The sequence below is a fragment of the Salmo salar genome, chromosome ssa14 (genome assembly GCF_905237065.1).
Source record: "Salmo salar chromosome ssa14, Ssal_v3.1, whole genome shotgun sequence".
In the NCBI taxonomy this organism is placed as follows: domain Eukaryota; kingdom Metazoa; phylum Chordata; class Actinopteri; order Salmoniformes; family Salmonidae; genus Salmo; species Salmo salar.
The window spans coordinates 84,167,878-84,193,853 of record NC_059455.1 but is presented as its reverse complement, the minus strand read 5'-3'; the positions used below and the strand labels follow the sequence as shown (position 1 = coordinate 84,193,853).

Below are 25,976 nucleotides of genomic sequence, written 5' to 3'. Positions count from 1 at the left end.
ATTCCCCCTCTCTCTCGATCTAGTTTTCCTTCTCTCTCTCACACTGTAGTTTTCCTCCTCTCTCTCTCTCTTGTTTTCCGCCTCTCTCTCGCTCTTGTTTTCCTCCTCTCTCTCTTGCTCTAGTTTTCCTCCTCTCTTTCTAGCACTAGTTTTCCTCCTTTCTCTCTTGCTGTGGTTTTCCTCCTCTCGCTCTCGTTCTAGTTTTCCTCCTCTCTCTCTCAATCTAGTTTTCCTCCTCTCTCTCACACTGTAGTTTTCCTCCTCTCTCTCGCTCTTGTTTTCCTCCTCTCTCTCGCTCTTGTTTTCCTCCTCTCTCTCTCACACTGTAGTTTTCCTCCTCTCTCTCTCTCGCTCTAGTTTTCGTCCTCTCTCTCTCGCTCTAGTTTTCTGCCTCTCTCTCACACTGTAGTTTTCCTCCTCTCTCTCTCGCTGTAGTTTTCCGCCTCTCTTTCGCTGTGGTTTTCCTCCTCTCTCTCTCACTCTAGTTTTCCTCCTCTCTCTCTCGTTGTAGTTTTCCTGCTTTCTCTCTCACACTGTAGTCTCTCTCTCTCTCTCGCTTAGTTTTCCCTCTCTCTCTCGTCTGTTTTCTCCTCTCTCTCACACTGTAGTTTTCCTCCTCTCTCTCTCGTATTCTCTCTTCGCTGTGGTTTTCCTCCCTCTCTCTCACTCTAGTTTTCCTCCTCTCTCTCTCGTTGTAGTTTTCCTGCTTTCTCTCTCGCTGTAGTTTTCCTCCTCTCTCTCGCTCTAGTTTTCCTCCTCTCTCTCACACTAGTTTTCCTCTTCTCTCTCTCGCTCTAGTTTGCCTCCTCTCTCTCTCTAGCTCTAGTTTTCCCCTCTCTCTCTCGCTCTAGTTTTCCTCCTCTCTCTCGTTGTAGTTTTCCTCCTCTCTCTCACTGTAGTTTTCATCCTTTCTCTCTTGCTCTAGTTTTCCTCCTCTCTCGCACACTGTAGTTTTCCCCTCTCTCTCTCGCTCTAGTTTTCCTCCTCTCAATTCAATTCAATTCAATTGACTTTATTTACATGGTAAGTTAATTATTACCTACATTGTCAAAGTATATATATAGAAAAAAATATATATATATTTAAATATAAATAAATGGTGGGACCAACAGCAATAATAATAGTAGTACTGGACATGGGATTACCAACAACAACAACAACAACAACAACAACAACAATATTAATCAGAACAACAATACATTAACCTCTATGGGCTAGGTGGGACGCTAGCGTCCCCCCCGTGGTGCACTCCATCAACAGCAGGTGCATTTCAAGAGCGGCAAATTTGAATCCAAATAAATGTCAAAATTCAAATTTTTCAAACATACAACTATTTTACACCCTTTGAAAGATAAACATCTCCTTAATCTAACCACGTTTTACGATTTCAAAAAGGTTTTACGGCGAAAGCATAAATTTAGAGTATGTTAGGACAGTACATTTACAAGAGTTGTGTGTAATGTTTTGTCAATTCAAAGACAGGGTCACCAAAACCATAAAACCAGCTAAAATGATGCACTAACCTTTTACAATCTCCATCAGATGACACTCCTAGGACATTATGTTAGACAATGCATGCATTTTTAGTTCTATCAAGTTCATATTTATATCCAAAAACAGCGTTTTACTATGGCATTGATGTTGAGGAAATCGTTTCCCTCCAATAACCGGCAGTCAAGTCAACACCACAAATTAAATAATTTAAATTAGAAAACATTGGTAAAATATTATATTGTCATTTAAAGAATTATAGATTTACATCTCTTGAACGCAATCAACTTGCCAGATTTAAAAATAACCTTACTGGGAAATCACACTTTGCAATAATCTGAGCACTGCGCCCAGAAAAATACGCGTTGCGATACAGACTAGACGTCATGTTGGGGAGATCTAAAATCGAAAATACTATGTAAATAATCCATTACCTTTGATTCTCTTCATCAGATGTCACTTCCAGGTATCACAGGTCCATAACGAATGTAGTTTTGTTCAAAAAAGCTCATCATTTATGTCCAAAAATCTCCGTCTTGTTAGCACATGATCTAAGCCAGCCGGACTTCTCGTCATGAACGAGGGGAAAAAATATATTTACGTTCGTTCAAACATGTCAAACGTTGTATAGCATAAATCATTAGGGCCTTTTTTAACCAGAACATGAATAATATTCAAGGTGGACGAATGCATACTCTTTTATAACGTATTGGAACGAGGGTACCCAACATGAACTCGCGCGCCAGGTGTCTAATGGGCCATCATCGTTCCATGGCTCTTGTTCGGTCAGATCTCCCTCCAGAAGACTCAAAACACTTTGTAAAGGCTGGTGACATCTAGTGGAAGCAATAGGAAGTGCCAAAATATTCCTCAGCCCCTGTGTTTTTCAATGGAATAGGTTTAAAGGTAATACAACACATCAGGTATCCACTTCCTGTCAGAAAATGTCTCAGGGTTTTGCCTGCCAAATGAGTTCTGTTATACTCACAGACACCATTCAAACAGTTTTAGAAACTTTAGAGTGTTTTCTATCCATATATAATAAGTATATGCATATTCTAGTTACTGGGTAGGATTAGTAACCAGATTAAATCGGGTACATTTTTTTTATCCAGCCGTGCAAATACTGCCCCCTAGCCCTAACAGGTTAAATCAATGGTAGTAGAGCAGTTTCAACATGACTGAGAAGACACATGACATGGTATGAAAGACAAAACAAAACAAGATGGGGAAATATTATCCACATTACATTGCACTTTTCACTGGCTGTCCCTCAGGTTGTGGCAGGAGGTGTCACGGTTGTCGAAAGGAGCGGAACAAAGTGCAGCGTGGTTGTAGTTCCACATTTTATTAAATCCGTGAAACTTTGCAATACACAAATAACTGAAAATGACAAAACAACAAACCGTGACGCAGAGAGAAACAAACACTACTCAAAATATAATAACCCACAAAACCCAGGAAGTAAAACCCCTTAAATAAAAGTGAAATAAAATAAATAAATAAAAGTTCCCTTGCGACAATTTAGCTTTTGCAACGAGACCATTAAATATATTTAAGACAATGTTAGAAGAGAGTGTAGTTCTGTTCAGTTTGGACTTCAGTTTATCGCTAACCTTATCACAGGGACTTTGAAGCACTAACTTACATCATCTGCATGCTGATCTCGGAATAAATTGATGATAGCAAAGATTCCATCTTTGACGACGCCACATAAATGGAATAGGTACTAGCTAGCTTAATAGTTAATATTTGCGCGCTAGCTCTGCATATTCAGCTAGTGTGTGTGCGCGATTGACTGGATTAACCTTACGTCAGTTACGTTCATTGAGTGCCTTTCAGACAGTAGACACGACCCCTCTGTTACCTTGCCAACTAAGGAACTGGCAGTGGATCAAACCATTGTGAGGCAAAGGGTGGGGGGTCGCAATCTTTTGAAACTTAAAAACGCGCCTATTAAGTGTCTATAATCAGCACAATTGCTTTCATTGCGTATTATCAATATTATTTAAATGACATAGTTATGTTTCAGTGATATATTGGGGGGGACAAATCATATTTTTCCCAGGATGGGGGGGGTCGTGTCCCCCCCGTCCCCCCCGGGATTTCCGCCCCTGCCTGACCTACTCTACCATAGAAAATAACCTCTTACTATGGTCAGGATGTGACAGTACCAAAGGTGCAGACACCGAATGCTCCTAAACAAAAACAAAAGGGAGGGTAGGGTGGGCAACTCCTGTTTATGGCGGCTCAAATGCAGTCCACATAACCTTAACCTCCAGCAGAGGAGGCGGCTCCGGTTCGGGGCGTAATCCCCGCTCCACCCGCTGATCCTTCTGCTTTATTAACACCGGACCATGGATCGTCGTCGAAAGAACCGGACTTTAGATCATTGCTGGAGGTTCTGGGCTACAGGCCGCCGCGGGAGGTTCTGGGCTGCAGGCCGCCGCTGGAGACTCTGGGTTGCAGGCCGCCGCTGGAGACTCTGGGCTGCAGGCCGCCGCTGGAGACTCTGGGCTGCAGGCCGCCGCTGGAGACTCTGGGCTGCAGGCCGCCGCTGGAGACTCTGGGCTGCAGGCCGCCGCTGGAGACTCTGGGCTGCAGGCCGCCGCTGGACACTCTGGGCTGCAGGCCGTCGCTGAAGACTCTGGGCTGCAGGCCGTCGCTGAAGACTCTGGGCTGCAGGCCGTCGCTGCAGACTCTGGGCTGCAGGCCGTCGCTGGAGGTTTTGTACTTGAGAGCGTCGCTGGAGGCTCCGGACTGGGGAGCGTCGCTGGAGGCTCCGGACTGGGGAGCGTTGCTGGAGGCTCCGGACTGGGGACTGTCTCAGGAGGTTCTGGACTGGGGACCGTCGCTGCAGGCTCCGTGCTATGGATCATCGCTACAGGTTCCTAGGGAACATCGCTGGAGGCCGGGTGCACGGAGCAGGCACAGGGTATACTGGGCTGTGGGGGCGCACTGGAGGTCTGGAGCTTATGGCTGGCACAACCCGTCCTGGCTGGATAACCTCCGTAGCCCAGCTAGCGCGAGGCGTTGTGATAGGTCGTACAGGTTTGTATTGGCGAACTGGGGGTACCGTGCGTAGAGCTGGCGCAGGATAACCTGGGCCGCAAAGACGCACCGGAGACTAGGGAAGCTGAGCAGGCACACTCCTTCCTGGCTGAATGCCAACTCTAGTACGGCAACGGTGGGGAGCTTGCACCGAGCACACCGGGCTGTAGCTGCGCACTGGTGACACAGTGCGCATCTCCGCATAACATGGTGCTTGCTCGATCACTCACCCCCCACGGTAAGCACGGGGAGTTGGCTCAGGTCTCCACCCTGATTCTGCCAATCTCCCCGTGTGCCCCCCCAATTTTGGGGGGGGCTGCCTCTTGTGCTTGCCTTGTTGCCGGGCTAGTTCCTCTTCTCGTCGCCGCTCTGCTCTCGCTGCCTCCACCTGTTCCCATGGGAGGCGATCCCATCCAGCCTGGATCTCCTCCCACGTTCAGGATCCCTTGCTGTCCAGAACTTCTTCCCAGGTCCATTCTTTTCCACGCTGCTTGGTCCTTTTGTGGTGGGTTATTCTGTCACGGCTGTCGAAAGGAGCGGACCAAAGTGCAGCGTGGTTGTAGTTCCACATCTTATTAAATCCGTGAAACTTTGCAATACACAAATAACTGAAAATGACAAAACAACAAACCGTGACGCAGAGAGAAACAAACACTACTCAAAATATAATAACCCACAAAACCCAGTAAGTAAAACCTCTTCTTAAATATGATCTCCAATTAGAGACAACGAGGACCAGCTGCCTCAAATTGGAGATCAACCCCCCCCAAAAAAACATAGAAATAGAAAAACTAGAACTTAAACATAGAAATACAAAACATAGAAAAACACAAAACACCCCCTGTCACGCCCTGACCTACTCTACCATAGAAAATAACCTCTTACTATGGTCAGGACCTGACAGGAGGACCCATATTTGGCTGCCAAAATTGCACATTTTGGCTTTTCACCTAATAAATATTTGATTTTTTTCTTCATCTTTTATAGTTTCAAATTCTTTGTATTGAATTATAATTTTGGGAAAGAAATATTCTCTTAGGTCAGAGTATTTGTCACAGTGTAATAGGAAATGCAGCTCAGTCTACCTTTCCCCTGGAGCAGAGTGAGCACAGCCTGTCCTCTCTGGGCAGCCAGGTTTGTCTGTGACGACCAGTCTCTATAGCCAGACTGTGCTCACTGAGTCTGTACCCAGTCAATGTTTTCCTCAGTTTTCTATCAGTCACAGTGTCACGGTTGTCGTAAGGAGAAGCGGACCAAAGTGCAGCGTGTGAGTCATTCCACATTTTATTTACACTGTGAAACTATGCAATACATAAACATAAACTAAAGAACAAAACAACAATCCGTGACGCAGAGGTGAAACATACACTACTCAAAAACAATCTCCCACAAACCCAGGTGGAACAAACCCCTACTTAAGTATGATCTCCAATTAGAGACAACGAGGACCAGCTGCCTCTAATTGGAGATGATCCCAAACAAAACCGAACATAGAAATACAAAACTAGAACCTGAAAACATAGAAAAAGAAAACATAGGAAAAAAAACCTGTCACGCCCTGACCTACTCTACTATAGAAAATAACCTCTTTCTATGGTCAGGACGTGACACACAGTGGTCAGATAGTCTGCCACCATGTACTGTCTGTTTAGAGCCAAAAAGCATTGAGGTTTAGTTAGATTTTTTGTGGTGTCTTTCCAATATGTGATATATTTTTCTTTTGTGATTATTTGGTTGGGCCAGATTCTCTGAGTGCTGTCCTGAGGCTCTATGGGGTTGGTTTGGGTTTGTGAACTGAGCCTCAGAACCAGCTGGCTGAGGGGACTCTTCTCTGGTTTCATCTCTTGACATTGTAGAGCTGTGTGATGGAATGTTTTGGGGTCACTTGTTTTTAGATGGTTGTAAAATTTGATGGCTCTTTTTTCTATTCGAATGAGAAGGGGGTATTGGCCCAATTCTACTCTACATGCTTTATTTGGAGTTTTTCTTTGCACTTGCAATACAGTCTTGCAAAACTCTGCATGCAGTATTTCAATTGGATGTTTGTCCCATTTGGTGAATTCATTATTAGAGAGTGGACCCCATACTTCACTGCCATATAGAGCAATTGGTTCTATAACCGATTGGAAAATTTTGAGCCAGATTCTAATTGGAATTTCGATTTTAATGTTCCTTTTAATGGCATAGAATGCTCTTCTTGCTTTGTCTCTCAGCTCATTCACAGCCATGTGAAAGCCTACTGTGCTGCTGATATTTAGTCCTAGATATGTGTAGTTTTTGGTGTGTTCTAATAGAACTGTGTCCAAATAGAATTTATATTTGTCATCCTGATTTCTGGACCTTTTTTGGAATATCATTATATTTGTTTTTTTTAGGTTAACGGTCAGAGCCCAGGTCTGACAGAACCTGTGAAGACGATCTAGGTGCTGCTGTAACCCCTCTTTAGTGGGAGACAGCAGCACCAGGTCATCTGCGTACAGCAGACACTTGATTTCAGTGTTGTGTAGGGTGATACCAGGTGCTTCCGATTCTTCTAATGTTTTTGCCAATTCATTAATGTAGATGTTAAATAGTGTTGGACTTATTGGGCAGCCCTGTTTCATTCCCCGTCCCTGAGAGAAGAAGTCTGTTTGCTTGTTGCCAATTTTAACCACACATTTGTTTTTAGTGTACATTGCTTTAATAACATAATATGTTTTCCCTCCAATACCACTTTCTATTAGTTTATAAAAAAGACCTTGGTGCCAAATCGAATCAAATGCTTTCTTGAAATCTACAAAACACGAGTAGATTTTGCCTTTGTTTTGGTTTACTTGTTTGCCAATTAGAGTGTGGAGGGTGTAAATGTGATCTGTTGTACGATAATTTTTTTGAAATCCAACCAGGCTTCTGCTCAGGACGTTGTGTTCGTCAAGGAAATGGTGTAGTCTGCTATTTATAATACTGCAGAGAATTTTCTCTAAGTTGCTGATAACGCAAATTCCTCTGTAATTATTTGGGAGAAATTTGTCTCCCTTTTTATAGATTGGTGTAATCTATCCCTGGTTCCAAATATCGGGGAAAATACCTGCAGTGAGGATAATGTTGAAGAGTTTGAGTATAGCCAATTTGAATTTGTGATTTCTATATTTGATCATTTCATTTAAAATACCATCAGCACCACAGGCCTTTTTGGGTTGGAGAGTGCGTAGTTTTCCAATAATTCTTCTTCTGTAATTGGGGTATCCACAGGATTCTGATAGTCTTTGACTGCTGATTCAAGGATTTGTAATTTTTCTTGTATATCTTTTTGTTCTGGGCTCTTTGTTATATTGCTGTAGAGGTTTGCAAAGTGATTTCTCCACATATCCCCATTTTGGATAGCCAATTCCTCCTGATGAGGATTGTTTAATTTATTCCAATTCTCCCAGAAGTGGTTTTGAATCTATGGATTCCTCAATTACATCCAGCTGTTTTCTAATGTGCTTTTCCTTTATTGTTCTTAGGGTGTATTTGTATTGCTTCAGTGTTTCCCCATATTGAAGGCGTATATTTTTGTTGTCTGGTTCTCTGTGTTTTTGATTAGATATATTTCTCAATGACTTTCTTAGATTTATGCAATAATTTTTTATTTTCTGGTTTGCTCTTATGCTTCTTTAGATTAGCCAAGGAGGCTAATTTGTCTGCTGTTCTAGCATTCAGGTCTCCACAGACCAGTACGTTGCCTTGGGCCTGAAAGTGACTAATTTCCCCCTCTAGAATGGAGAAACTCTCTTCATTACATTTACATTTTAGTCATTTAGCAGACGCTCTTATCCAGAGCGACTTACAGTAGTGAATGCATACATTTCATGCATTTATTATTATTATTATTTTTTTGTACTGGCCCCCCGTGGGAATCAAACCCACAACCCTGGCGTTGCACACACACCATGCTGGCGTTGCAAACACCATGCTCCACCAACTGAGCCACAGGGAAGGCCTCATTGAAGTAGGGTGACTCTGAGGGGGGAATGTATGTGGCACAGAGGAAGACGTTTTTATCTGTCAAGATAGCCTCCTTGTTGATTTTTAACCAGATAAAGAATTCTCCTGTTTGGATCAATTCGATTTAATTAATTAGTTCAGATTTATACCATATTAGCATTTCCCCTGAGTCTCTGCCCTGTCCTGAGTCTCTGCCCTGTCCTGAGTCTCTGCCCTGTCCTGAGTCTCTGCCCTGTCTGATTCCTTTTAATTTGGTGGATGGTAGGATTATCTCCCTAAAACCTAGTGGACAGCCAGTAGAAACATCACCTCTGCACCATGTTTCCTACAATATCAACATCATCAATTACTTTCAGGAAGTCTGGGTTTCTGCTCTTTAGCCCAAAAGCAGAGGACTTAATCCTTGTAAATTCCAACATGCAACGTAAAAACATTTCATAACTTTTTTTTCTTCTTTACCTTCAAAATGAGACAAACACTCACAATCCAACAAGAACTATTAAAATAGTTTTTTTCAATTAAAGAAAACTCTTATTATGCAAATGTGATGTGTTTATCATTTAAGATAGCATTTGTGTCATGCCACTTGGGTGGATGTAGTGTGAGGATGGTGGAGTTGTTGTGCTCATCTTACCATGACCCTCGGCCTATCACATGTGAGCATAGTAGACTCAGCATTTGTTTAATGTCACTCATTTGGTTGGTGGGGGCTGGGCCAGTTTCTCCTCTCACAGCCTGTGCGTAGCTCTGCCTGCTGGGCTGTGGCTCCTCCAAGTGTGGGTCTGCGGTGGTGGGCAGGGGGGTGGGAGGCCTCGTCTGGGTGGCTCTGAAGCTGGGCTGGGTTGGTCTGTGCTGCGCTGGCTGTGGTGGGTATTGAGGTTGGTGGTGCTGTGGTCGTGGCTGGGGGGTCCAGGGTGCTGGTCCGGGGTGTTGTCTCGGTGATCTCGGCGGGGTGGAGATTGCTCCGTTGTTCCTGGGTGGAGAGGTCGGGCTGCGGTTTAAAGCGACATCCTTGAGAGTCTTGGCAAGGATGGGGACTGTCTCCCTGTACAGGTGAACATGTTCATAGAGACAGTCCAGATCGAGGGTGGGATGGTGGGCCAGGTGTACATTGGATCGCAGGGCACAGTCCCGGGAGAGGCTGGCGTTTATTCTTTGGATTGTGGCCAGGGTGGAAGTCATTCCTCTGTAGAAGGGTTGACACCATGATTCTTGAGTTGGGGAAGATTGCGGAGGCCTTCTCAATCACTCCCCGTAGTGAAGTCGCCACCCTCTCCTGCTGAGCACGCAGGTCGTTGCTTCCGGTGTGTATGATTATGTGGCTTGGCGACCCGAGCTGGGCCTTTTCAAGCAGCTCCATGGCACTCTGCGTTGTTGGGCACCACACCTTTCTCCTTTTGTGTCGAGGGAAAAGTTTATTCTCCTGAACAAACATCCCATTTGAGTCCATCAACAGGACGATGTCAGCCAGTGTTTCTTCTGGACTGGAGGGGGCAGAGGGGGGGCTGGTGGGTGTTGGAGCTGGGGTGTGGCTGGTCTGTGCCGGTGCCGCTGTCAGTGGGAGGCTGTTCTGTGGGTTGGGGAGGAGGGGTGCAGCAGGCAGGGCTGGGGAAGCCTGGCTGGTTGAGCTGGGCTCCTCTGCTGTGTGAGGGCAGGTCATAGAGTGGTGATCTAGCTGCTCCTGCAGCCTGTCCTCTGTTCTCTTTCTCTCCTGCAGCCTGTCCTCTGTTCTCTTTCTCTCCTGCAGCCTGTCCTCGGTTCTCTTTCTCTCCTGCAGCCTGTCCTCTGTTCTCTTTCTCTCCAGCAGCTGTCCTCTCTGTGGGTCTCGTTATTACTCTCTGCAGCCTGTCTTTTTGGGCTCTCTCACCTCCTTTGACAGCCAGCTCTCTCTTGAGTCCGTCTCTCTCTTGCTGAACTGTAGTTTTCACTGTAGTTTTCCTCCTCTCTCTCTCTCTCGCTGTAGTTTTCCTCCTCTCTCTCTCTTTCGCTGTAGTTTTCCTCCTCTCTCTCTCTCTCGCTGTAGTTTTCCTCCTCTCTTTCTCGCTCTAGTTTTCCTCCTCTCTCTCTCGCTCTAGTTTTCCTCCTCTCTCACACTGTAGTTTTTTCCTCCTCTCTCTCTCGCTCTAGTTTTCCTCCTCTCTCACATTGTAGTTTTCCTCCTCTCTCTCTCGCTGTAGTTTTCCTCCTCTCTCTCTCGCTGTAGTTTTCCTCCTCTCTCTCTCGCTGTAGTTTTCCTCCTCTCTCTCTCGCTGTAGTTTTCCTCCTCTCTCTCTCGCTGTAGTTTCCCTCCTCTCTCTCTCGCTCTAGTTTTCCTCCTCTCTCTCTCGCTCTAGTTTTCCTCCTCTCTCTCTCGCTGTAGTTTTCCTCCTCTCTCTCTCGCTGTAGTTTTCCTCCTCTCTCTCTCGCTGTAGTTTTCCTCCTCTCTCTCTCGCTGTAGTTTTCCTCCTCTCTCTCTCGCACTGTAGTTTTCCTCCTCTCTCTCGCTGTAGTTCTCCTCCTCTCTCTCTCGCTGTAGTTTTCCTCCTCTCTCTCTCGCTCTAGTTTTCCTCCTCTCTCTCTCGCTCTAGTTTTCCTCCTCTCTCTCTCCATCTCTTATTGAACTATAATTAACTTTTTTTGTCAGTCACATACAGTGGGGGAAAAAAGTATTTGACCCCCTGCTGATTTTGTATGTTTGCCCACTGACAAAGAAAGGATCAGTCTATAATTTTAATGTAAGGTTTATTTGAACAGTGAGAGACAGAATAACAACAAAACTATCCAGAAAAACGCATGTCAGAAATGTTATAAATTGATTTGCATTTTAATGAGGGAAATAAGTATTTGACCCCCTCTCAATCAGAAAGATTTATGGCTCCCAGGTGTCATTTATACAGGTAACGAGCTGAGATTAGGAGCACACTCTTAAAGGGAGTGCTCCTAACCGCAGCTTGTTACCTGTAAAAAAGACACCTGTCCACAGAAGCAATCAATCAGATTCCAAACTCTCCACCATGGCCAAGACCAAAGAGCTCTCCAAGGATGTTAGGGACAAGATTGTAGACCTACACAAGGCTGGAATGGGCTACAAGACCATCGCCATGCAGCTTGGTGAAAAGGTGACAACAGTTGGTGCGATTATTCGCAAATGGAAGAAACACAAAAGAACTGTCGATATCCCTCGGCCTGGGGCTCCATGCAAGATCTCACCTCGTGGAGTTGCAATGATCATGAGAACGGTGAGGAATCAGCCCAGAACTACACGGGAGGATCTTGTCAATGATCTCAAGGCAGCTGGGACCATAGTCACCAAGAAAACAATTGGTAACACACTACGCCGTGAAGGACTGAAATCCTGCAGTGCCCGCAAGGTCCCCCTGCTCAAGAATACATATACATGCCCGTCTGAAGTTTGCCAATGAACATCTGAATGACTCAGAGGACAACTGGTGAAAGTGTTGTGGTCAGATGAGAGCAAAATGGACCTCTTTGGCATCAACTCAACTCGCTGTGTTTGGAGGAGGAGGAATGCTGCCTATGACCCCAAGAACACCATCTCCACCATCAAACATGGAGGTGGAAACATTATGCTTTGTGGGTGTTTTTCTGCTACGGGGACAGGACAACTTCACCGCATCAAAGGGACGATGGACGGGGCAATGTACCGTCAAATCTTGGGTGAGAACCTCCTTCCCTCAGCCAGGGCATTGAAAATGGGTTGTGAATGGGTATTCCAGCATGACAATGACCCAAAACACACGGCCAAGGCAACAAAGGAGTGGCTCAAGAAGAAGCACATTAAGGTCCTGGAGTGGCCTAGCCAGTCTCCAGACCTTAATCCCATAGAAAATCTGTGGAGGGAGTTGAAGGTTCGAGTTGCCAAACGTCAGCCTCGAAACCTTAATGACTTGGAGAAGATCTGCAAAGAGGAGTGGGACAAAATCCCTCCTGAGATGTGTGCGAACCTGGTGGCCAACTACAAGAAACGTCTGACCTCTGTGATTGCCAACAAGGGTTTTGCCACCAAGTACTAAGTCATGTTTTGCAGAGGGGTCAAATACTTATTTCCCTCATTAAAATGCAAATCAATTTACAACATTTTTTACATGCATTTTTCTGGATTTTTTTGTTGTTATTCTGTCTCTCACTGTTCAAATAAAGCTAAAATTATAGACTGATCATTTCTTTGTAAGTGGGCAAACGTACAAAATCAGCAGGGGATCAAATACTTTTTTCCCCCCACTGTACATGAACACACACACACACACACACACACACACACACACACACACACACACACACACACACACACACACACACACACACACACACACACACAAACACACAAACACACAAACACCTCGGGACAGAAAAACTTGAATTGCCCCAGAACAGTAAATATGGGAACCACTGTTGCAGTATATTAGTATTCAAGAGTAAAGAATGTTGTGCTGTTCTCCATCCTCAGGGCTGCCTAATCGTGATTCAAAACTACAACCTGGTTCTGTTTGTTAATCCAATTTTCCGCTAGAAAAACTAATTTTCCCTTCTCTTCTGTCTCCACAGACTTGGCTGGGACCAGACAGTATGGGGTTAAAAAGCTCCTACTGGCTTTTGATATCTTTCATGGTGGTGAGTACATCTTCAGCTTCTCATTAACCTCTATGGGCTAGGTGGGACGCTTGCGTCCCACCTACTCAACAGCCAGTTGAATCCTGTGGCGCGTTATTCAAATACCTTAGATATGATATTACTTAAATTTTTCTAAAATATGACTATTTTACACCATTTTAAAGATAAGACTCTCGTTAATCTAACCACACTGTCCGATTTCAAAAAGGCTTTACAACGAAAGCAAAACATTAGATTATGTCAGCAGAGTACCAAGCCAGAAATAATCAGAAACCCATTTTTCAAGCTAGCATATAATGTCACATAAACCCAAACCACAGCTAAATGTAGCACTAACCTTTGATGATCTTCATCAGATGACAACCCTAGGACATTATGTTATACAATACATGCATGTTTTGTTCAATCAAGTTCATATTTATATCAAAAACCAGCTTTTTACATTAGCATGTGACTAGCATGTGACTAGCATTCCCACCGAACACTGCCGGTGAATTTACTAAATTACTCACGATAAACGTTCACAAAAAGCATAACAATTATTTTAAGAATTATAGATACAGAACTCCTCTATGCACTCGCTATGTCCGATTTTAAAATAGCTTTTCGGTGAAAGCACATTTTGCAATATTCTCAGTAGATAGCCCGGCATCACAGGGCTAGCTATTTAGACACCCAGCAGGTTTAGCACTCATCAAAGTCAGATTTACTATAAGAAAAATGTTATTACCTTTGTTGTCTTCGTCAGAATGCACTCCCAGGACTTCTACTTCAATAACAAATGTTGGTTTGGTCCAAAATAATCCATCGTTATATCCAAACAGCGGCGTTTTGTTCGTGCGTTCTAGACACTATCCTAAAGGCTAAATAAGGGTGACGAGCATGGCGCAATTCGTGACAAAATAATTCTAAATATTCCATTACCGTACTTCAAAGCATGTCAACCGCTGTTTAAAATCAATTTTTATGCCATTTTTCTCATAAAAAAGCGATAATATTTCGACCGGGAATATGCGTTTAGATAAACAGACCAAGGAAAAGAAAGCATTCGGTCGAAGCGGGCACGCGCCTAAGCCCATAGTACTCTGAGCGGCCACTTGCCAAAAGCGATAACGTTTTTCAGCCAGAGCCTGCCTCGATATCGTTCAACGTTTTCCCGGGCTCTGAGACCCTATGGAAGACGTAGGAAGTGTCACGTTATTGCACAGATCCTGAGTCTTCAATAAAAAGAGCCAAGATGAAACACTACTTCTCAGACAGGCCACTTCCTGCTTGAAATCTTCTCAGGTTTTGGCCTGCCATAGGAGTTCTGTTATACTCACAGACACCATTCAAACAGTTTTAGAAACTTTAGGGTGTTTTCTATTCAAAGCCAATAATTATATGCATATTCTAGTTACTGGGCAGGAGTAGTAACCAGATTAAATCGGGTACGTTTTTTATCCAGCCGTGTCAATACTGCCCCCTAGCCCTAACAGGTTAACAAAACTTTGGACACACCTACTCATTCAAGGGTTTTTCTTTATTTTTTCTATTTTCTACATTGTAGAATAATAGTGAAGACATTCTTGGCATTCTCTCAACCAGCTTCACCTGGAATGCTTTTCCAACAGTCTTGAAGGAGTTCCCACATATGCTGAGAACTTGTTGGCCACTTTTCCTTCACTCTGCGGTCCAACTCATCCCAAACCATCTCAATTGGGTTGAGGTTGGGTGATTGTGGAGGCCAGGTCATCTGATGCAGCACTCCATCACTCTCCTTCTTGGTCAAATAGCCCTTACACAGCCTGGAGGTGTGTTTTGGGTCATTGTCCTGTTGAAAAACAAATGACAGTCCCACTAAGCGCAAACCAGGTAGGATGGCGTATCGCTGCAGAATGCTGTGATAGCCATGCTGGTTAAGTGTGCCTTGAATTCTAAATAAATCACTGACAGTGCAATGCACCCCCACACCATCACACCTCCTCCTCTATGCTTCATGGTGGGAACTACACATGCGAAAATTATCCGCTCACCTACTCTGTCTCACAAAGACAGCGGTTGGAACCAAAAATCTTCAATTTGGACTCATCAGACCAAAGGACAGATTTCCACCGGTCTAATGTCCATTGCTCGTGTTTCTTGGCCCAAGCAAGTCTCTTCTTCTTATTGGTGTCCTTTAGAAGTAGTTTCTTTGCAGCAATTCCACCATGAAGGCCTGATTCACGCAGTCTTCTCTGAACGGTTGATGTTGAGATGTGTCTGTTACTTGAACTCTGTGAAGCATTTATTTGGCCTGCAATTTCTGAGTATGAAACACTAATGAACTTATTCTCTGCAGCAGAGGTAACTCTGGGTCTTCCTTTCCTGTGGCGGACCTCATGAGAGCCAGTTTCATCATAGCGCTTGATGTTTTTTTTTGACTGCACTTGAAGAAACTTTCAAAGTTCTTGAAATGTCCTGTATTAACTGACCTTCATGTCTTAAAGTAATGATGGACTGTCGTTTCTCTTTGCTTATTTGAGCTGTTCTTGCCATAATATGGACTTGGTCTTTTACCAAATAGGGCTATTTTCTGTATACCACCCCTACCTTGTCACAACACAACTGATTGGCTCAAACGCAATAAGAAGGGAAGAAATTCCACAAATCAACAAGGCACACCTGTTCATTGAAATGCATTCATGAAGCTGAGTGTGCAAAGTTGTCATCAAGAGTGTGCAAAGTTGCACACCAAGAGTGTGCAAAGTTGTCATCAAGGCAAAGGGTGGCTACATTGAAGAATCTAAAAATGTAAATATATTTTGATTTGTTTTACACTTTTTTGGTTACTACATGATTCCATATATGTATTTCATAGTTTTGACGCATTCACTATTATTCTACAATGTACAAAATAGTAAAAAGAAATTAAAACTCTGGAATGAGTAGGTGTGTCCAAACCTTTGACTGGTACTGTAAATACTTGTTGTTAGATTACTTTTTGCTGTGTTTATTACTGTAATGCAGTTTATATATTACTGTAATTTTTTACCAAATTGTACAGGATTTGTTCTGTAAATGTGTTTTAACTTGATAAAATGCCATGCATTGTCTCAAAGTACTAGATAAACTGCAATACGTTTTGCTATGCTGGTTTTCAACGCGTAGAGAAAATCAGAGCGATTAATTTGATGTAGTTCACTAATCCGTTAAATCACTAATTGGTTCAGTTTGGCAACTAGAGGCATGGATGACCTAAAAGCCAGAATATCTTTCAGCCATGACGCTCTGCAGATACTTTCTATGAATGGCAGAGGTTGGTTGGCTGGTGTGTCTCTGTCTGTCTGTCTGTCTGTCTGTCTGTCTGTCTGTCTGTCTGTCTGTCTGTCTGTCTGTCTGTCTGTCTGTCTGTCTGTCTGTCTGTCTGTCTGTCTGTCTGTCTGTCTGTCTGGTGTGTGCGTGTGTGTGTGGTGGTGGGGTGGCGGTGGTGAGTGAGTGAGTGAGTGAGGAGTGAGTGAGTGAGTGGGAGTGAGTGAGTGAGTGAGTGAGTGAGTGAGTGAGTGAGTGAGTGAGTGAGTGAGTGAGTGAGTGAGTGAGTGAGTGCTTGCTGGATGCATCCCCACTTGTTTGCCAACCCTCATCATACTTTACTTAAACCCAATGATCAGCTGGCATGGAAAACCAGTTACCTTATAGCACAAATGCCACTGTCTTTGCCTTTTGTTACTTTATGATCTTGAAACTCAAGGCAGCAGCTATCAGCCTCATTTATTATTCATGAGATGCAAAGGGTATTATGTATGATGGTAATTTGTTAGAACGTTCGTGTAATTACAGTTTGTAATACAATGTCTTGTTTTGAGGTGTTTTTACTTATGCACGACTATACTAAGGGAGGGGGGACGAGCTCACTTTCCCTGCCTGTCTCATTACACTACGATCAGAGCCGGCTGCAGACAATAATCAACTAGGGGGAAATCAGTTTTTGTAAATCTTGATGTTATATTTATAATTATAAAAAATATATGCAACAAATTTTCCACTAACAGGTTTCTGTGCAAATGCACCACACACAACCAATAAGCAATGAATAACTGCATAACGATTACCGACTTGAAGCGCTTATCATCATGTTTGTGTTTTCAACACCAAAATCAAGTAGAGAACGTCAATCTGGACAAACTGAAAATACATCCCTCCCTACTCACTATCGAAGGCTTGGTTTGGCAATCTCTGAATGTCATTAAACGTTTTGGTGTTTTGTAACAGATTTTTGGGGCATTTTGTCTCTTTCCATGATTCTAAAGGTTGTGGCGCAGTTTGGATGCTGGATTTATATTAGAGTGGAGTGGATGAATGTGTGCAGGTAGCCTACAGGAGACTTCTGAAGTAACCTAATCAGATTAAACATTGTGACTAGTTGTGTTTATGCCACACATAAAACGTCATACATTTTGTCTATATTGAAGCATTAGGTTCTAGGTGGAGGAATAGCTGCTATGATCGGAAAGGAGAACGCATGTTAAGTTTTCCTGAATAACTGGACTTGCTGGGAGCCTGCCTACAGTACCTTCAGAAAGTATTCACACCCATTGACTTTGTCCACATTTGTTGTGTTACAGCCTGAATTTAAAATGGATTAAATTGAGATTTTGTGTCACTGGCCTACACACAAAACCCCTTAAAGTCAAATTGTTTTAAAAAATGTTTACAAATGAATAAAAAAATGTAAAGCTGAAATGTCTTGAGTCAATAAGTATTCAACCCCTTTGTTAAGGTAAGTCTAAATACATTCAGGAGTAAACATTTGCTTAACAAGTCACATAATAAGTTGCATGGACTCACTCTGTGTGCATTAATAGTGTTTAACATGATGTTTTAATGGCTACCTCATCTCTGTACCCCACACATACACTATTAATGCACACAGAGTGAGTCCATGCAACTTATTATGTGACTTGTTAAGCAAATGTCTGTAAAGTCCCTTAGTCGAGCAGTGCATTTCAAACACAGATTCAACCACAAAGACCAGGGAGGTTTTCCAATGCCTCGCAAAGCAGGGCAACTATTGGTAGAAGGGTAAGGTTTTTTAAAAGCAGACATTGAATATCCCTTTGAGCATTGTGAAGTTATGAATTACACTTTGGATGGTGTATCAATACACTCAGTCATTACAAAGATACAAGCGTCCTTCTTAACTCAGTTGCCGATGAGGAAGGAAACCGCTCAGGGATTTCACCATGAGGCCAATGGTGACTTTAAAACAGTTAGAGTTTAATGACCACGATAGGAGAAAACTGAGGATAGAACAACAACATTTTAGTTATTCCAAAATAATAATCTAAATTACAGAAGGAAGCCTGTACAGAAAAGAAGGAAGCCTGTACAGAATAATGCTGCAAAGCAATTAACTGTTTGACCTGAATATAAAGTATTATGTTTAGGGCAAATTGAATACAACACATTACTGAGTATAACTCTTCATATTTTCAAGCATGGTAGTGGCCGCATCATGTTATTGGCATGCTTGTTATCGGCAAGGACTAAGGAGGCTTTTTAGGATGAACAAATAAAAGGGAATAGAGCTAAGTACAGGAAAAATCCTGTTAGAAAACCTGGTTCAGTGTGCTTTCCAACAGACACTGGGAGACAAATTCACCTTTCAGCAGTACAATAACCTAAAACGCAATACTAAGACAAAGTTGAATGTTCCTGAGTGGCCTAGTTACAGATTTGACTTAAATTGGCTTGAAAATCTATGGCAAGATTTGAAATGGCTGTCTAGCAATGATCAAGAACCAACGTGACAGAGCTTGAAGAATTGTAAAAAGAATAATATAAGACTCACAACTGTAATCGCTGCCAAAGATGATTCTAAGTATTGACTCAGGGGTGTGAATACTTGTGTAAATGAGATATTTCTGTATTTCATTTGCAATACATTTTCTAAAATGTATAAAAACATGTTTTCACTTTTTTCATTATGGGGTATTGTGTGTAGATTGGTGAGAAACAAAATCTCAATTTTGAATTCAGGCTGTAACAAAATGTGGAATAAGTCAAAGGATATGAATACTTTCTGAAGGCAATGTATGGAGACAGCGCATCAGTATCAGAAGTAAAAATAAAGCCAGAGTGGCCTGCTACTGTGCCTATCTAGAATCTATCAGAGTAGACCCACAACTGATCCAAATGGAATGAAACATTCAAATAACAGGGCTTTTACACCATTATTCAAAAGACATTTTCACTGCAGTTTACAGCCTAGAGCAGTAGAATTGTACTCAATTGTACTCACTTGAAAACAATAATGCAATTATTCCTTGGCTTGCGATGTCGTACACTAGTCTATGTAGAATCATTTTATTGTCCATAAACAAGATCAATAGGGGAGCTTCTTGAACTGCGTGTCTTCACAAATGAATGATAATGAATGAATGACATTTTATTTCGTGTCAAATCGCCGTGCTTCTACATCTGTATTGCTTGCTGTTTGGGGTTTTTGGCTGGGTTTCTGTATAGCACTTTGTGACATCAGCTGATGTAAAAAGGGCTTTATAAATACATTTGATTAATTGATTGATTGGCAACCCATCCCTCACGGGATTAATTGACACAAACAAATATTACAATAAGTCACTGTGATAATTCAGTGATAAATCTTACGGTGTTCTGTGCAGTGCGCACGTCATAAAGAGTGAACAAGAAATCACTACATAATAGTAAATAAGGTTATCCAACAATAATTCTATCCATAGAGCAGTAAAATAATACATACAGATAAATACACCTGGCCTCTCCCCTGCCTATCAGATATTCTTCTATCTTGTGGATTTATATTGAAAATGTATGCAGAATGATTTAACCTGTGGTATGATTGCTAGTTAGCCTATTGCAGATCTGGACAAACGATCCACCTACCACTATTGTCACTATGAATGGTGGATAGAGGGCAGGATAGACCTTAAGACAGGTAGACTATATTGACCTGTGGAATAGTAAGCGTGCAGAAAAGCATAGTGCATAATGGAAGTACCAAAACACCTTGATAGGGGACACGCATGCAAGCAGATGAGGAGATTTGGCAATATGGAAGACATTAGATAGAAAACCTACAAAATGGCCAATGTAAATCAAGGAAAAAACGCAAATAGTTTCACAATCCTTCCCTATTTTGAACTAGCTAGCTAACCAACAACTGTAACAATGTATTTGAGAGACAACAGTGCTTATTGGGCAACTTTATTGATGGTTTCAATAAAGATTTGGAGAGGAAATATGATTTAGATGTTGTCAAGAATCTTTTGATTGTAAGCCAACCTCATCTGTCCTGCCCCAAAGTTGTGCACGCTTTGGTTTTGTTTGTAAACAGCCCAGGTAAAGCATATAGAGGTAAAGTAGGTAAAGCATGTAGAGGTATAGTAGGTAAAGCATGTAGAGGTAAAGTAGGTAAAGCATGTAGAAGAACTAAAGTATATAGAGGTAAAGTAGGTAAAACATGTAGAGGTAAAGTAGGTAAAGCATGTAGAGGTAAAGCAGGTAAAGCATGTAGAGGTAAAGTAGGTAAAGCATGTAGAGGTAAAGCAGGTAAAGCATGTAGAGGTAAAGCAGGTAAAGCATATAGAGGTAAAGTAGGTAAAGCATGTAGAGGTAAAGCAGGTAAAGCATGTAGAGGTAAAGTAGGTAAAGCATGTAGAAGAACTAAAGTATATAGAGGTAAAGTAGGTAAAACATGTAGAGGTAAAGTAGGTAAAACATGTAGAGGTAAAGTAGGTAAAGCATGTAGAGGTAAAGTAGGTAAAGCAGGTAAAGCATATAGAGGTAAAGTAGGTAAAGCATGTAGAGGTAAAGTAGGTAAAGCATGTAGAGGTAAAGTAGGTAAAGCATGTAGAGGTAAAGTAGGTAAAGCATATAGAGGTAAAGTAGGTAAAGCATGTAGAGGTAAAGTAGGTAAAGCATGTAGAGGTAAAGTAGGTAAAGCATGTAGAGGTAAAGTAGGTAAAGGATATAGAGGTAAGGTAGGTAAAGCATGTAGAGGTAAGGTAGGTAAAGCATGTAGATGTAAGGTAGATAAAGCATGTGGAGCTTGCCCAGGTAAAGCATGTAGAAATGAGTTTTCTTTGTCAGCAAAATGGATTCTAGATGTTTTATTTTACATGTTTGTCAGGACACTTACTTGTATTGTTGAACTGCTTTATCGGTATAGCAACAGGTTTTTGGCTCATAATAATACCTTTGTACTGATAATAATACATTTGTACTGATAATAATACCTTTGTACTGATGATAATACCTTTGTACTGATGATAATACCTTTGTACTGATGATAATACCTTTGTACTGATAATAATACATTTGTACTGATACTAATACATTTGTACTGATAATAACACCTTTGTACTGATAATAATACATTTGTACTGATAATAATACATTTGTCCATTTGGTCTTCTATTCATCAGTGTCGATGTGAAATGAAATGTTCACCTGATGATAAGTTGGCTGTCGATAAGTGTTTGTACCATGTAATTAAATTACATTTGTCTGCCTGTCTGAGTGTAAAAGGTAAATCGAATTCATGCTGATCTCTTTAATCTGACTGATGTTCATGCACTTGTCTTTGCGTCCAGTGAAGCTTTACTCTAAGCTTCTGAAGTAACTATTATTTCAGCAAGCTGCGTGGAGGAAAGGATAGAGGAAGGACATTTGTGTACAGGTGAGGTTTACTCACTGTCTGGACCTTTAAAGCTGACATTGGTGGTGGCCTGGTGGTCGTATGTATGACGTCATTTACTTCAACGTTTGGAGTGACATCATATGTACGGCTGCTAAACTGCTACATGGGACATCGTCAATATTCCGAAAACTCTCTCAGACGAAAAAAATCATCTCCCTTTCCTTTTATGTTTGTGTCTGTAGCTCAGTATGATTTGAATTGTCAGGTAACTGATGTACTATTCCCTGGAGAAGGAAAAGAACTCTCCAAAAGTTCAACGGGAAGAGACGAAAGTAATTAAAAAAGAGAGAAAGGAGGGAGGAGGTTAGGGCGGGTGGGAGGTGTTTGCGAGCAAATCTCTCCAAGCTATTGTGTTAATATTTATGTATAATTAATTAAAGTGTGGAAGCGGAAAGAGAACAAGAGAATAAGAGCGAGAGAGCGAGAGAAATGACAAGCTCCGGCGCTTGAGTGGCTTAATTCTCTGTAGAAATATTAGGAGAGATGAGTCACACTCACGACGACGCATTGGACACAGATGCTATTTGAATCTTGATTTCCTCCTCGTCTTTGTGCAGCGAAGTGTTATCTACATCAGCGTTGGAGACGAGACGAGCTCCCATGGTTTTTTAAGACTTTTTTTCCAAACCACACAATAGGAGAACAGACAGGATCAGAGCAACGCTCTTGTCCTCTTCATATAAAAAAATCTATCCCTTTTTATTAGTTATTTTGTGAGTTCTCAAATGCATTTTACTGTGTGGAGGAATACATGAATGAGTCAACCACGGTTTGACAAAACTATAGATAGAGAATTTGTAGGTTCTTGTATGCTAGTCATCTGTAACCATGTCAACGCACGTTTCAATTACAGCATTGGGACACTCACAGAATGATACTCTATTCTTCTATTGCTTTAAGCATTATTATTATTTATTTTTTTACCATTATTTAACTAGGCAAGTCAGTTAACAACAAATTCTTATTTTCAATGACGACCTAGGAACAGTGGGTAAACTGCCTTGTTCAGGGGCAGAACGACAGATTTTTACCTTGTCAGCTCGGGGATTCGATCTAGTCTAGTTACTAGTCCAACGCTCTAACCACTAAACTACCTGCCTCTAACCACTAGGCTACCTGCCTCTAACCACTAGGCTACCTGCCTCTAACCACTAGGCTACCTGTCTCTAACCACTAGGCTACCTGCCTCTAACCACTAGGCTACCTGCCGCCCCAAGTTCATGTGGGACTATAATGTCAATAAATCGCTCTCACAATTCCAATAGTATACCATAGAAAGAGAACAGCTCATTCTAGGACTCATTCTAGATCATTACACATTCACATTGACTGTTGAAGAACAAGCATGCCAATATTGTCACAACACAATGCAAATTGATTCAGCTCAGGGCAATTAGTTTCAGGGCAGCACAGTCTAGGTGCAACCTACACATACATCACTATCCAGTCACTTAGATGTTAAATAGCTCTATTGTGGTAAGATGAAGTGGTTGCTGTGTCTTTGCAGAGTGGAACTGTTGCCGGGGAGTCCAGCTCTGAGCCTGCTAGCCCAGACACATCTCTCAGGCCTGTCCTGACCATAATGGAGGACGAGAGGCAGACCATGACCGCCGAGGGTCAATACAAATGTCTTGAGCTGTTCAGCCGAGACCAGAAGCACAACATCACAGGTGAAGCACAAATCACTCATTTAAAAGTACAAAAATGGATGTACCAATCCCAGATTGCCCCTTCAATCTAATCACACTACTTACTGGGAGTCTGGGATCTGATTACTGGAGCTCTTTGAGAAAGCATAGTGTTGATGCTATGACCTTTGATCTGATTACTAGGGCTCCTTGAGAAAGCACTAGTGTTGATGCTATGACCTTTGATCTGATTACGAGGGCTCCTTGAGAAAGCACTAGTGTTGATGCTATGACCTTTGATCTGATTACTAGGGCTCCTTGAGAAAGCACTAGTGTTGATGCTATGACCTTTGTTGTGTAAGTAAATGTTAGTGGATGGATGTGTAATCAGCGCTCCCTTGATGCTATAGGTAATTGAAATGCTGGTACTATCTTTTGGTATTTGTTTCATTAGTCCATTGTTGACATAAGCAAAACATTTTGGGACTGTCACCAATCAAGTTTTCAAGATAGTATGTAACTTTCAAAATTCAGAAATAATCCTGTATGATGCATTTTACATTATATAATATAAAACACAGCATCATATGATGTGAAATGCGTCATACGGAGATAATTTCTGTATTTTGAAAGTTACATATCTTGAAAACTTGTTTGCTGACAAGTTGGGAATATGTCAACAATGGACTAATGAAGAAAATACCAAAAGATAGTTTTGGGGTGGAGTGTTATATGCCTATAAAATACTTAAATGCAGTGTTATATGCCTATAAAATACTTAAATGCAGTGTTATATGCCTATAAAATACTTAAATACTGTGATATAGGCCTATAAAACTATCATAGCTAAATGGTTGGAGCATCTCTGCTTTTATGGAAAGTGCTAAAGGCACCGAGTGTAATGGCCGTCTGAAAGAGTAGACCAAGGCGCAGCGTGGTTAGTGCTCATCATGACATTTATTTGAAGGAACACAATCAAAAAACCAAAGTGCAACAGCGAAACAGTTCTGTCAGGTAACAAATGACTAAACAGAAAATAACCACCCACAAAACCCAAAGGAAAAAAGGCTGCCTAAGTATGGCTCCCAATCAGCAACAACGATATACAGCTGTCCCTGATTGAGAGCCATACCCGGCCGAAACAAAGAAATACCAAACATAGAAAAAAGGACAGAATGCCCACCCCAACTCACGCCCTGAACAACCAAAATAGAGACATAAAAGGATCTCTAAGGTCAGGGCGTGACACCGAGCATCTGCTAAATGTCTCAAATGTACCATACCAGTCAACAGTTTGGACACACCTACTCATTCAAGGGTTTTCCTTTATTTCTAAAAATGTTTACATTGTAGAATAATAATAAAGACATCAAAACTATGAAATAACACATATGGAATCATGTAGTAACCAAAAAAGTGTACATTTCTTATTTTAGATTCTTCAAAGTAGCCACCCTTTGCATTGATGACAGCTTGCACACTCTTGGTATTATCTCAACCAGCTTCATGATGTAGTCACCTGGAATGCATTTCAATTAACAGGTGTGCCTTGTTAAAAGTTGATTTGTGGAATTCTTTCCTTCTTAATGCGTTTGAGCCAATCAGTTGTGTTGTGACAAGGTAGGGGTGGTATACAGAAAATAGCCCTATTTGGTAAAAGACCAAGTCCATATTATGGAAAGAACAGCTCAAATAAGCAAAGAGAAATTACAGTTCATCATTACTTTAAGACATGAAGGTCTGTCAATATGGAAAATGTCAAGAACTTTGAAAGTTTCTTCAAGTGCAGTCAAAAAAAACATCAAGCGCTATGATGAAACTTGCTCTCATTAGGACCGCCACAGGAAAGCAAGACTTGGGCCAAGAAACACGAGCAATGGACATTAGACCGGTGGAAATATGTCCTTTGGTCTGATGAGTCCAAATTTGAGATTTTTGGTTCCAACCACCGTGTCTTTGTGAGACGCAAAGTAGGTGAACGGATGATCTCTGCATGTGCGGCTCCCACCATGAAGCATGAAGGAGGAGATGTGATGGTGTGGGTACTTTGCTAGTGACACTCAGTAATTTATTTAGAATTCAAGGCACACTTAACCAGCATGGCTACCACAGCATTCTGCAGCGATACGCCATCCCATCTGGTTTTCTATTAGTGGGACTGTCATTTGTTTTTCAACAGGACAATGACCCAAAACACACATTGAGGCTGTGTAAGGGCTATTTGACCAAGAAGGAGAGTGATGGAGTGCTGCATCAGATGACCTGGCCTCCACAATCACGCGACCTCATCCCAATTGAGATGGTTTGGGATGAGTTGGACTGCAGAGTGAAGGAAAAGCAGTCAACAAGTGCTCAGCATATGTGGGAACTCCTTCAAGACTGTTGGAAAAGCATTCCAGGTGAAGCTGGTTAAGAGAATGCCAAGAGTGTGTAAAGCTGTCATTAAGGCAAAGGGTGGCTACTTTGAAGAATATAAAATATAAAATGTATTTTGATTTGTTTAACACTTTTTTGGTTACTACATGATTCCA

General features: G+C 42.0%; 1 protein-coding gene across 1 annotated transcript in view; it reads left to right on the top strand.

Moving 5' to 3' along the window:
* The window catches only part of LOC106570456 (calcitonin gene-related peptide type 1 receptor), a 127,433-nt gene that overhangs the window by 58,973 nt on the left and 42,484 nt on the right, over nt 1-25,976 (top strand). Inside the window, exons 2-3 of the mRNA XM_045694897.1 lie at nt 13,054-13,119; nt 23,325-23,487. Coding sequence (XP_045550853.1) covers nt 13,075-13,119; nt 23,325-23,487 — 208 coding nt within the window. The 5' untranslated portion in view covers nt 13,054-13,074. The remainder of the gene's footprint in view (nt 1-13,053; nt 13,120-23,324; nt 23,488-25,976) is intronic.